The 13,745-nt window shown below is 36.5% G+C and overlaps 1 protein-coding gene across 7 annotated transcripts; it reads left to right on the top strand.

Annotated features, from left to right (window-relative positions):
• The first annotated feature begins 2,731 nt into the window (after positions 1 to 2,731).
• Positions 2,732 to 10,011, top strand: LOC110857110 (cytochrome P450 2K6). 7 transcript variants are annotated; one of them, XM_035857753.1, is made up of 11 exons: positions 2,732 to 3,059; positions 3,236 to 3,568; positions 4,117 to 5,663; positions 6,909 to 7,043; positions 7,200 to 7,417; positions 7,485 to 7,799; positions 8,247 to 8,358; positions 8,435 to 8,723; positions 9,096 to 9,191; positions 9,312 to 9,429; positions 9,871 to 10,011. In XM_035857753.1, the coding sequence occupies exons 3-8, from the start codon at positions 5,573 to 5,575 to the stop codon at positions 8,641 to 8,643; spliced, it is 1,080 nt and encodes a 359-aa protein (XP_035713646.1). In that variant the 5' UTR covers positions 2,732 to 3,059; positions 3,236 to 3,568; positions 4,117 to 5,572; the 3' UTR covers positions 8,644 to 8,723; positions 9,096 to 9,191; positions 9,312 to 9,429; positions 9,871 to 10,011. The 7 variants fall into 7 exon arrangements, with proteins under 7 accessions (XP_035713646.1, XP_035713648.1, XP_035713644.1 ...); XM_035857751.1 differs by having other exon boundaries at positions 2,733 to 3,059; positions 9,075 to 9,191; XM_035857755.1 differs by having other exon boundaries at positions 8,462 to 9,191.
• Positions 10,012 to 13,745: the final 3,734 nt, after the last annotated feature.

Below are 13,745 nucleotides of genomic sequence, written 5' to 3'. Positions count from 1 at the left end.
ACTTGTACAGGAATACGGGATACGACGCTTGTACAAACCCATCTTTACATACATAACTGAATGGTTAACTTATTTTTTTTACAAGACCTCCACGCGTTTCGTAGTACGTGATACATGCTTACATATTTCGCGATTATTAATTTCTTGGGAACATGTCGATACTTATTACGCTCTGGTTCATTAAATTGAACATGTTTGGATGATTTTTAACCATTTAGCCTCCTGTGAATACTTGACTATGCACAAGTCTTGCCTAACTTTGCATACTTTGTAAAATTTGTGTAATACATAAGTGTAAATCAAGGAATTTAAAAGAAGTTACAAAATGTACAAAATACAAAACTTAATACAAAATGAAGTCAAGACTGGTAGTAATAGCAGTGCTGCTTATCACGGTTAGAATTCAGCTAAATTTCGCGTCCTTAATTCCCCGAAACATTGAAATTCATGTCACAAATGACACAAAGTCAATAGGTAAAAATATAAACAAAAATTAGTTGGCTCGAATTTTCACTAAATTACTGTATTAAACATTAAATTATTTTAAATTAACATTAAATTTATATAACAATAAATATTTATATAACAATATTTATATAACAATAAATTTACATTAAATTATTTCGAATTTTATTTTTTAAATCGATTTATGCAATTGCATTAGATATACAGTATGTGCACCAATCGGAATATTTATCCATATTTTCTTTCTAAATATTTGGCAGTACGTTACAACGCGGATCGTTGCATTCCCGTCATACCCAAATCCGAATCTGGCGACATCTCTCAACTTGAAACAAATGGGAACTGTATCAACATTCATTCTCGAGAAAACTGCACAGGTCAATTCATCCGACTTCAAACAATTCCTGTGCTCACATATGTGGACGACATAGCGGCACATCGTTCGGAGGACGACATTTTGGTTGCCAATGAAAACATGATAATTGGTTCAATCGGACCTTGTTTTGAGAAATGTGACCCTCAAAATTGGAATGAGGACAGATATCCCAACTAATGTTACCCTGTATGACGTGGAGAAGTATGAAGGTGAGTAGAGAACGGTACATATATGATAAGCTCAATTTGTGAGAGAAAATTAAACCAATTGACGTCTCGAATATTTCAGGAGCCAATTATACATCACTAGCTGGCATGCAGTGCATCACAACTTCACCCCTTTAAGTTGTGGGAGTCAATTAAAATTTCAGGAACTAAGACAACCGCATGTGTCGAATTACATGGAGACCCCTCGTGCGGGGGGAATTCGGTCCAATTGCGGCCAGGATATCCATTCCTGCATCGAATATGGCGGTTGGGCTTCCATGATGGGAAAGATATTTCTATTACGTCCAGTCAATCTCACCTTGCGGATATGCTTGCCCAACATCGTTGGACAACTGCTCAATAATGAATAGTACATCCACCACCACGATGACAAGTACTACGCCCACCACAATAACCACGCGACCAATAACCAGCCCAAAAACGACGACAAACACACCCGCAACGCCAAGAACAACAACAACCACACCTACAACAATCAAGCCCTCAACGACGATAACCACGCCTATAGCAACAAAAGCAACACCCATTACGACCAGAACCACACCCACAACGACAGCAACCACGCCCACAATGAAAGAAACCACACCTGCAGCGGAAACAATCACACCCACAACGACAACAACAACGTTCGAAAGGACAACGACGACGACGACTACCACACCTACAACGGAAACAACCTCGCCAACAACGACAACGACAACGACAACGACAACGACAACGACAACGACAACGACAACGACAACGACAACGACAACGACAACTACAACGACAACGACAACGACAACGACAACGACAACTACAACGACAACGACAACGACAACGACAACGACAACGACAACGACAACTACAACGACAACGACAACGACAACGACAACGACAACGACAACGACAACGACAACGACAACTACAACGACAACGACAACGACAACTACAACGACAACGACAACGACAACGACAACGACAACGACAACTACAACGACAACGACAACGACAACTACAACGACAACGACAACGACAACGACAACGACAACTACAACGACAACGACGACAACAACCACCACAACGACAACCACTATGACTTCAATTACGCGACGCCAATAAGCTTAACTTAATTCAAATATGCATACTGAACATCAGTTATCAGTAAATTCATGCGTATATTTTTATCATTTGTTTTAGCTGATCATTTTCACAAACACACATCAAATACACAATCATATTATGAATGTTATACATTTACTAGGCTATCGACCTTGTCACACTTTGTCGAGATTGCTTACGCATTTATCCAGTCCAGGCCTGTGCTATCCATCAAGTTAAGGCAACACTTCAAGCAAACTCTGATCAGGAAATATTTATATGTACAGTGTGTATCTGAATTTGCAAAATTATTAATTTCTATACACAATATGGGATGGCATACTTCGTCAAACCTAGATATGTATCTTCAGGTAACGGGATGGTTAACTAATTTATTCATATATGTCGTAGATAGTTAAGACGATCACGAATTTTGCATTACATGATATGTATATTAATTATGATTTTCTTGGCCATATCGATGTTGAGTAAGTGGTGGTTGATTAAGTTAAACATGCTTGGATTATTGTTCGCCACTTTTATATTTATGTAGAATATGAAGTATATATAACCTCCATGCAAACTGTACAACATCTGTGTACAAATCTTGACAAAATTTGTATCATTTTTCAGATTAGTTACTTGTGTGTGTAACAAACTACGTTGTGTGTATGTAACAAATACATACGTAAATAATCAACACGTCCATAGCTCTTTCTGATTTGATTATCAATCAAATTAATAACAATTATTAATTACACTACTATTAATAATATAAGTTTACTAAATGCATACTGCAGAGTCAAGAATATTAAAGATAACAGTGCTACTTATGACTATCGGAATTCAATCAAGTTTTGGATTTGCTCAAACCATTGAAATTCACCTCATAGATGACAATACGACAATTCGTAAGAAAAAAGCATAAAAAGTATTTGGATTGACTTATTAAACTGCATTAAGGAGTTTTCGTCTCCTCATAATGACGGATTTATGCAATTCCATAAGATACATAAATATATGTACATTACTTTTTCGCGTATATTTAAATATTTATGTAGCCCGGTTTTTCTTTCTAAATCTTTAGCAAGAATTTTTAACGTGGAACGTTGCATTCCCGCCATACCCAAATCGGAATCTGGTGACATCCATAAAATTGAAACAAAAGGGAACTGTATCAACATTTATTCCCAAGAAAACTGCGTCGGACAATTCATCCGACTTCGAACTAGTGGTTATTTCAAATATGTCGACGACATGGCAGCACATCGTTGGGAGGACGACATTTTGGTCGCCAATGAAAAAATGATGGTTACTTCAATCGGGCCGTGTTTGGAAAAATGCGATCCTCAAAATTGGGCCGGAATAAGGAGGGATATTCCAACTAATGTTACATTTTATGATCAGGGGACCTATAAAGGTGCAAAGAAATATTATGATCAGGGTTCGGAAAAATACGAGGTTTTTCTAGAAAAACCCAACCTCGGGTGTTGTCCCGGAGTTTTTCTGGGTTTTTGGATTTTTGTGGGTTTTTGTTGATTTTGTGGGCTGAAGTAAAATTTCATATTAGAATTACATATTATTAGAGTAAAACTAATTCAATGTTCTAGTTTAGCATGCAATTTTAAATATTTTCATTGGATTTTTAAGTGACGAGTTAATGTTTAGCGTGACCATTAAAGCAAAGCAATAATGCTAAATACTTGGCAATTCAAGTCGAACATAAAAATGCTCAAAATTTGATACTGAATCCAGAATAATTCAGAATTTTATTTCAATATGCCCTAAATATTTCAAGAATCTATGAACAACCCGCAACAACCCATTAAGCATTGGGTTTTCCCGGAAATTTGATAGCATAAAAGCGGACAAAAACTCCAACGCCACACAACCCCGAGGCAGCGTACCCTGATTATATGATCAAGTGATTTTGTGAGAACAAATTCACATTCTGAGCATTTCATACAGGAACCAATTATACATTCTCAATATCTGGAATGCAGTGCATCACACTTCCGTCACTTCCGACTGGGAGGATGTCCATTAAAATTTCAGGAACTGCCACAACCACCTGTGTCGAATTACATGGAGACCTCTCGTGTGGGGGGAACTCGGTCCAATTGCGGCCAGGATATCCAAACCTGCATGGCTTATGGTGGTGGGGCTTCCATCATGGGCATGTTCCTGCCTTTTACACCCAGTCGTTCTCACTTTGCGGAAATACTTGTCCAACAGTCATGCAATCCTTCGTAACAAAAACAACCCCAAGGACGACCCAGCCGCCTGCTACAACTGCGACTATGACAACGACGACGGTGTTAGAAGAACGGGTGACCAATCAGTCTAACTTGGACGTTCATGAAAAAGAAAGCAACTCGCAAGGGGACGAACAGCCATCGGATTCACCAGGTTGGGACATTCTGCTGATTATATTGGCAATCTTGTCCGTCCTGGGTCTTGTCGGGTTTGGTGGGGTTTATTTTTTTCAGCGGTATCGAAATGTCCACCTTCAGTCTGACCAAGAACGTTACAACGTCAGGTACAAGTTATAATGTGAAAACTTTTACATGGTAATGCTCTGAATGTTAATAGAAATATTGAAATTTAGTTTTATTAATTTAAAGGTTTAAGTTAATAAAACTAAAAGCCTTCAAAGCTTGAATTGTATCCACAATTACGCATGGTACAGATGTACACACGCATGCATGCATGCATCTACATATGTGTATTTAACTTTCTTTAGTCAAATTCCAACGTATTTCATCTTTGAACATTAATATCAGTAAATTCGCTATAAGTTTGATTCAGTTTTTTCAACTCCTCATCAGGATTGATCACTCCATCATGAAACAGTTCGGTTCATCTCATATGGTCTTAAATTTTTTGTTAATGTAAATGTACGTACATCTGTAAGTATCACTTATTTTGTCACGTGTCATGCCACACTATTCCCAACAAAATTGCTGGCAATGTATTTAGTAAAGTGCTATATATGTCATTGTGAAATGCCCAATCCAGTTTTTCTTAATTACACGTCCAGATTTTTGTTTGTGCAAGTTTTATCATCACCATCCGGGTGGAAATTTACAGCTTTTGTCGTGGCAATGGCAAAGCAGCTCGATTATTTCATATCCATGCCGTCCTCTTCTGCGCAGTTCAAGGCAACATGTGCAAATATTCCGTGCAGGTAGAATTTACTGCTATCTTGTCCGGGACAATACATATATTTGCGATTATGTACATACATACATGCAAGTTTTCACAGTCTATGAAATTTAGTGATTACATAACAGCTACGCCTATGTATGTGACATGCATATGTATGCTTGATTGAGGACTAGCCTCCCCTAAAAGTTTTATTAAGTATGCAATCGCATCTTATTGAAGGTCGGGGTAGTAGCAAAATTTATTTCACGGGAGAAAGATGTTTCTCTATTGCGCTCTTGGAATCACTGCTTTCCTGATACTTTACTATTTGCTGTTAAAAAATAATCATGATGACAAGGAACCACCAGGTATGTAATTTTTAATACGTTCAATTTTACATACGTGCACACATTGTGAAAACTTCACGAAAATTAAAAACAAATACATATAGGGAAGTGCATCTAGCGCAAGAGACTGGCATAAAAATGTGGATATCTGGAAATATAGCGGACTGGGTGTACTAAAAATTTACGATGATAAAGTAATGACCCTACCCTACAATCACACTCAACCATAGTTTGCTCTGCTTCGTGTGTGGCTTCCACAACCACTTTCTTCCTGAAAACTTCAAAAAAAACTTTCTCACCCACCTGGAGCTAGCTTGCTACCACATTCGGTTGAAATCAGTCCATCCATTCTGTATTTCTTAGGATATTAGCGTTTAAAATCCGTCCCGGCTTTTTCAATGTGACCACATCGGGGAAAGTTTTGGGCAATTTCCTCTCGGCAAAAAAATCAAAATTTTTTAACTTTTTGGCAATTTTTAGGAATTTTGACTTATTGACAGCGAGTTACGTTAAGCCAAAAAATAATTTTCTGCAGAAGATGATGACCAATGACCGTGGATTCCAAAACTCATTTGATCCAGTTTTTCGCGTACGTATTTTGGTCACTGGGGTCATTTATAGTGAAGAATTCAGGGTCATTTCTTTTCTGACATATTCCCCAATTTTTTAGGAAACTTGCTTGTCGATTTAAATTTGAAGCCATATCAGACTTTCTGACCCTTGACTGAAAAGAAAACCGCCCATTTGAAAATTCGGCTAAATTCTATTCTGGTTAGTTTCGATCATATTTTTTGAAAAATTTTATGTAAAGTGTCTGCTTTGATTTCGACCTAAAAAAGTTGTGGGCATTATTTAAAATAATACTTGTAATACATCATGATTTTTGAAGTCAACATAAGTTTGTCGAAAACTTTAACAAAAGATTTTATTTTTAAATTCGCGTGCGGAGCCATACGGCGTTTTTCGACCAGTGTCCTCCGCTAGGCGCACTTCCCTAGATAGAATGGGAATTTAGTCTTTGCGTAAGTCCGTAACTTACAAACTTTTCTAAGTTAAGTTTTACTTACGAACATATGTATGTACAAAACGTTATGTACGAAGATCAATGGCATGTTTTTGGTTCGTAAGCTGTCGATCTGCGGAAGTTTATGTGGTTACGGAGTTACGAAGGTTGACATGAATTGTCTCACCATAACTTGCTAATTTCGTACAAGTTGTAAATCTGGAGTTTATTATAAATCGTAAAGTTTTGTGATTTTTCTGCAGGACCAAAACCGTGGCCAATTCTAGGAAATTTGCCAGATTTGGCGAACGCGTCGGATAAAATGACCTTAGCCATGGGAAACTTGGCTGAAAAATATGGAGAAATATATTCCTTAAGGATCGGATCTAAAAAGTCAGGTGAGTCCGGAGGACTTATGTAGAAAATAAATACAGATTTTAAATGTTCTCATATCCAATTTAGCCTATAATTTTAATCGTGCAATTTTAAGTATGCAAATTAATAGATTAATTATGTAAATTAAAGACTTATGCCAAATTAAAAATTTATTTCAGTCGTGCTCACCTCAAAGGAAGCCATGCAAACCATCCTCTCCAATGAGGCAACATTTGCTCGCGATTTTTCAGGAATGTTTGCAGATCGATGTTTCCATAAGAATTTAGGAATCTCTTTTTCTGAAGGAGAAGTCTGGGAAAAGTTGAGACCTTGGACGTTTAAAACGTTGAAAGATTTCGGTTTTGGCAAATCTTCTGATATGGAACGTTTTATTAAAGTAAAACAAAAAACTAATCCTATAAAATTTAAAAATTAAGAAATCCAAACATAAAATTTCTAAGTAGGTCGCATCGAAACGTTTATTCGCCTCAATTGATGATAAGATAGGATTTGAAAAGACGAGCTGTGACCTCGATGTGGAACTTCTCTACAACGATTCCATACTTTCCATCATGTGGCAAATGATAGTTGGTCGTCTGTCCCCAGAAGACGAACCGTCTATAAAAATCCTCTCCGAGAAAGGAGATGCTTTCGTTCGAGTCAGCGTTTTTGGGACCGGAATCGTAAATGCGTTTCCATTTTTGAGATTTATCTTTCCAAACGCATTAGGATACAATGTGCAGATGGACTTTTTCCAGACGTGCAATTCAATTGCGCAAGTAAGAACATCAAAATAAATTTTTAAATAATTAGTCCTTTATGTAAAATCTTTAGTAATCCTATGTGTTATATATTTTTGGCGAAATTTCGAAACAGTAGATTTAACTTTGACGAGTTATGTACTGTTCAAAATCTGGTATATGTATGTAGTCCCGCAGGTACTGATTTCGCGGTATTACATTTCCTACAACAGCTTGGTGTTAAAATTATATGTACCGATCCGTAAAAATGTACTACCGCTATGGTAAAACTATAATACCAAAATATTACTTACCGTATTACTTATCAAAACCACTTCTGTGCAGTCATTCATGAATACCACTTGGAAATATTGGATTTCTAAGAGTGTGATAATGTATAAAATATGAATTATAAGATTTATCTATCTGAATGAAGTGCCTGACCATGATGAACAGAGAATAACTACTTTATCGTCCAATTTGCAGAATTTGTTCAACGAAACTGATGCAAAAATGAAGACAGTGCAGGTCACAACGCCAAAAAATTTATTGGAAGCTTTCGTCCAAAATTGTACCACGGATCCTAAAATTTTTAATTGTACTTAAATTTAAATTATGCATTACATAGTTTGACTTAATTATTAATTCCATTAATTAACTAATCTTTTGCTTAGCTGACAATTTTCTTCTTACATTTCAAGATTTGATGCTCGCCAGTACCGACACGTCGAACACGTTTATATTGATCGTAATTTTATTCCTCATAACTTATCCGGACGTACAGGAGAAAGTTTATCAAGAAATTTTAAAAGTTTCACCGGATGGAGGAGACCTTAGTTTTTCCGATAAGAAAAAGTGTGTAGGATTACCTCATTTGCATTGAACTGTTACAGAAATGTACACGTGGTTCAATGGAAAATATTGCAAAGGGAATAGTCCATAAATCTCTCTTACAATGCGATGGTGTGAAGTGTAACCCTCCAATTTGGTTGAAATTTTGACATTATGTGATCCATGTCAATACAACTAAAGGTTTCTTCAGGCAGTTTGTGCGATGGTCAGAATTTGCCAAAATATTTGAGGCCAAATTTAAAAAAAACATGCGATTTTTAACACCGGAAGTAAATGGAACTTGAGTTTGCTTTCTCCGCCAGGAAAAATCACCCGTTTTTCTACTTTGCCCTCAAATATTTTGGAAAATTCTGACCATCGCACAAACTGCCTCAAGAAACGTTGGTTGTATTGACATGGATCAGATAATTTCAAAATTTCAGCCAAATCGGAGGGTTACACTTCACACCATCGCAATGTTAGTTATGAGGATTTTGGATTGAGATTTTTGTTGATTATCCAACTCTCTTTAATATCAACCTTGCTATATAAATCCTCAAAATGTTGACTTTAAGAGGCAAAATTTGGATAATTACCAAGGTAATGGAAATTTACTGATTTTCTAATTGGAAAATTTTCCACTGTAATGTGACGTTTAAACCACCCCGTACATTTTCAAGTAAATAACTAGGCATATTCATTCTTCTCTTTACTAATTAGAATGCCGTACATCTAAGCCTTCTTCTTGGAGGCGCATCGGAAGGGACAATTCGTCCAGAACTTGCTCCCTCGTCGTGCCTTGTCGGATATTGCCTATAAGAACTACATTATTCAAAAGGTATGAAGATAAATGCGTCAAAACACTATAATTATGGCACAATTATGTAACCTTTAGTATTTATTATTAATTTAGTATTTCAACATCAAATTTTCATTTTTATAAAAAAATTGCAAAATATTTACAAACTAACTACCAAGAAAAAAAAATAATTTTCGCAAAGTTTTGTATTTTTGAATGTAATGAACTGGAATTTTTTGTGGTCGAATATCTCAAAGTAAAAAAATCATTTTTGGAATATTTACAGAATATGTGTATATTGAAAAAAAATGCCGATAAAATACGTATTTTTCAGATTATAGCGGAAACATTTGGTACATATCTGAAAACGTAGAAATGTGTGCCAATACACATATTTAAATTTTTGGGATCTAGATACCCGCCCTATGCTTATCTGTGATACAGATATTTGGTATTTAATTATGTATTCATGATTGCTAGGACACAATCATCATAAGCGACACACGGCTGTACTATGAAAATAAGGAGGATTGGCCTGATCCAGCAGCATTTCGACCGGAACGTTTCCTCGACAAGGCTGGACAGGTCGTCAATGCGGGAAAAATTATTTCCTTTTCATTCGGCGAGTTTAAAATTTTTGTAGTTTTTAAATTTGCATGATTTTATAATTTCCAAGTATTATTTATTTTTTATTAACGTTTCTTCAGGGAAGAGAAACTGTCCTGGAGAACTGCAAACGAACATTGTTGCATTTTTGGGAATCACCTCACTCTTGCAGCGGTACAAGTTGAGCGTCCCGAAAGGTCAAGAAGTACCCAGCTTGGAAATGAGACCTGGCATAGTTTTAAAACCGTACCCTTTCCAAGCCACGTTTGCTAAGCGATAGTTGATGTTGTCTTCGACTATTGAAAAAATCCTAATTTTTTTAATTGGTCAAGGCAATTTTTCTCGATTTGCCCCATCTACCAGGACCAGTTTAATAAATCTTAGCTAATTTATGTGTAGATTTTCTGGTATCTAAATATGAACATACAGATATTGTCATTCAAATTTATTCATTTGGTTTTCATGTAAATAGTCGACTGACAGATTTACTAACAACAGAACTAACAAGGTGCTACTTTTTGTCACCATTCTCTCGCTAACCCGAAAAATAAAGGCATGAATCGTTTTATATAAATCCTTACACAAGAAAACGTTGTCTTTTCTCTCGCCTTGGCAACTAATTATCTGACCAAATTTTTCATCCCAAAATCACGTTAACTTACTTATCACAAGTCATAAAATCATAGTCGAGTGTCGAACGGGAGGAGAGGATGCAACACAAAATACACTAATGGCGATAAAAGAGACATTTCAATTGCAGATTTTTTCACAGTTATTTGAAATTTGTTTGAATAAAGTTGCATTTCGTTGCAGCGTATCATTCTTGTACAGGCGAACCCTATAGAACCGTGTCATTCTTACATACGAGCAAGGACACGTAATGGATAATAGTTGTAAAAACAGCAACAAAATCACAGGATGCGATACACACAAAAAGACAAGAACGAGTGCCCCAACATCAATTTATCACACATTTATTTATGGGCGGTGAGTGTGATCCTTGCATGGGGTACTACACATATTTATTCCGTCTCATTTCCATCATGTTATTTATTTTCAACTTGTACGAGCGACTAAAATCTACCAAAAGCTATACATGATGTATGTACATAAATTATGTGTGCACTCGCACAGCTATCGTCATCATCACGCGAGAAGTTGAGTTCATGTAAATTGAAAGCTATTGTAAAAAGTTAGCTTTTTCAAAAAACCTTTCTGAGATATGTAGAAAGCATATTCACCAATTGTACGCTGCCGGACGCCGGTAACATTTTACGCGCCGATAAATCTGATTTTCTTCACATACAACATTGGGGCGCCGCGCCGAGCAGAGAACGCTGCCAAAAATCATTCAAAATTGGCACGCCGGCAAATTTGTCTGGGTTGACCTCTGATATTCCTGACAATCCGATTTATCAATTACTGCATGTAAAATGTAAAACGATTTATGTGTAAAAAATTCAATCCACAAGTTTATTTTATTTTTCCAATGCGAAATCATTTATTGATTATATGTAAATGTATGCATGTACGTCAAGATCCGCTGATGCATCATTTTGGGGTTTTGTAGTAATGATGATGAATTACGCTAAAAATTTGTAGAGAAAATATTAATTGGGATTACTTGACGAAATTTTTTTATTGCAAATGCATAGAAAATTTTAGCAAACTTTGTACAGATTTCTCCAAATTACAAGGTGTAACTTGAGATTGAAATGATAAAGCATTTCAAGAAAGGAAATACAAGAATAAATATTTTAGGTAGCATATATGTTTTTACTCGGAACATTGAAAATCTTAAACCAAATCCAAACTAGAATCTCTAAACTCTATCGAAATTATTTTTTCCTCTTTGATGGAGGTTTCTCGTGCTCTTCTATAAAGGCTGGAAGATCACTTCTGGTGACACTCATGTCAGTCAGCATCTCGAGAGCTGATTTACTCGATGTGCTAGCGGATGAAAGACTGGAAGGGATTAGAGAGAAATTCTTTATCTTATAAAGTAAGAAAGGATTGCCAAGCTAACTTCAAATTATGGAAGTATCGTTAAGGGCCGTACATAAAGCATGTGATCGATTTTTGGAGAATTTTAACCCCCTATATCCTTTAAGGAAAGGATATAGGATAAGGTGCATTAACCCCCCTTAACATCGATTACATTCTTTCTGCACAGTCCTTTACTTACACAGAGTTGGTCACGGCACCACGGTTCCCGGAGGATATTAAAACCCCTTGACTTTGGTTGACTGAAGTTACTACACCTCCTAATATCAGAACCAAGAATTGTGCAGTGGGTCGTGTCCACAATTGAATTTGGCGCTTGATTACATGTGTCTCGCATTGCCCAATAATTATCCAAATTACTCGCCCGCTCCACCTATCGGCTTTTTGGGGTACAATGTTGCATTTTTCGCCGCTAGATGGTGATTTTGGCATTTCTTCCCAAAACGTTATGCAAAGGTGTGACAGCGACTAAAACGTTTCAACGCACTGCTAGCACGTTTTTAGGTCACTTCGCGTACCTTTATCGAGAATGGTTGTGTGGAAATTTTGTTCCGCTCTACAGCAAAAAAAATAACGCATTTGTTTTCAAAAGTATTTGTGTTGTTTATCACACTGACTTTGAAATTGATGTTCAAAGTATTTCCAGCCAATTAATCGTCAATTTAGGCAATAACCCAGGCGCCAATTTTGGAAAAAGAAATTTCGTTTCGTTTCGGGTTTTCAAGGTGAGTTAAAATAATAAATTGTTTACAAACTATTCTATGGTTTGTTCAAGCATTATCTTTCCGAACAAATTGTGTTAATAGCCGAATTAATCGAATTTTGTAAACTTTTGTTTTGATTATCAAAACTCGCGCTCAAATTTGTAAATCTCGCATTGCTCCTATTTCCCTCATTTCAGGACGGATAAGGCAAGAATTGAATTCTAGTTCTAATTCTTGTTGTTTACAATTTTTATAAACATCAAACAAGTGGTATTTACAATAGTTCATATTTTGCAGTGTCGATCGTTCCACAGCACTGCCAACAGCAGTTGTGACTTCCAAATCCTCTGGCTTCTTTCTGCTCCGTCGTAGTCTCCACTAGGTAAGTGATTCATAAATAAATCATCAGCTTTATGATTGTCCCTTTGCATCATACTAAATTTAACTGCATTTATATTATAGGAATTCATAACTCCCTGTGTGTCACCTTAGCCTAATACATGCTTAAGACTAAGGCTAAGCTAAAAGTGAGTATCTGTTCTATGATTATTTTTTTGCTGGGCTAAATATTTTGTTTACAATTTGATACTAACAGCAATCTGTAAATTTAAGGATCGACGACTGTAGCTTGCGCTACACCCTAGGCCGAAGTGGCTTAGTTTCCATTCTCCTCCCCCACATTTTGAGACTTAATTACCAGCCTACGCTCCCCTGAGGCCAGTCCCTTTCATTTTCATTCTTCGCCCATCTTTGAGGCTTCGGTGATTTTTTAATTGAAAGGCGTCAATCACCTTTGAGACCAACTTTAAGAGGCTTGGGCCAACTTTGAGACCAACTTTTAGAGGCTTGGGCCAACTTTGAGACCAACTTTTAGAGGCTTCGGCCAACTTTGAGACCAACTTTTAGAGGCTTCGGCCAACTTTGAGACCAACTTTTAGAGGCTTCGACCAACTTTGAGACTAACTTTGAGACCAACATTGAGAGGCTTCGGTCATTTATTAATTAATTTCCTAATCTATACAACGGACTGAATTAGTAACA

Source organism: Folsomia candida, unplaced genomic scaffold, assembly GCF_002217175.1.
Source record: "Folsomia candida strain VU population unplaced genomic scaffold, ASM221717v1 Fcan01_Sc018, whole genome shotgun sequence".
Classification (NCBI taxonomy): domain Eukaryota; kingdom Metazoa; phylum Arthropoda; class Collembola; order Entomobryomorpha; family Isotomidae; genus Folsomia; species Folsomia candida.
This window is presented reverse-complemented; position numbering and strand designations above follow the sequence as displayed.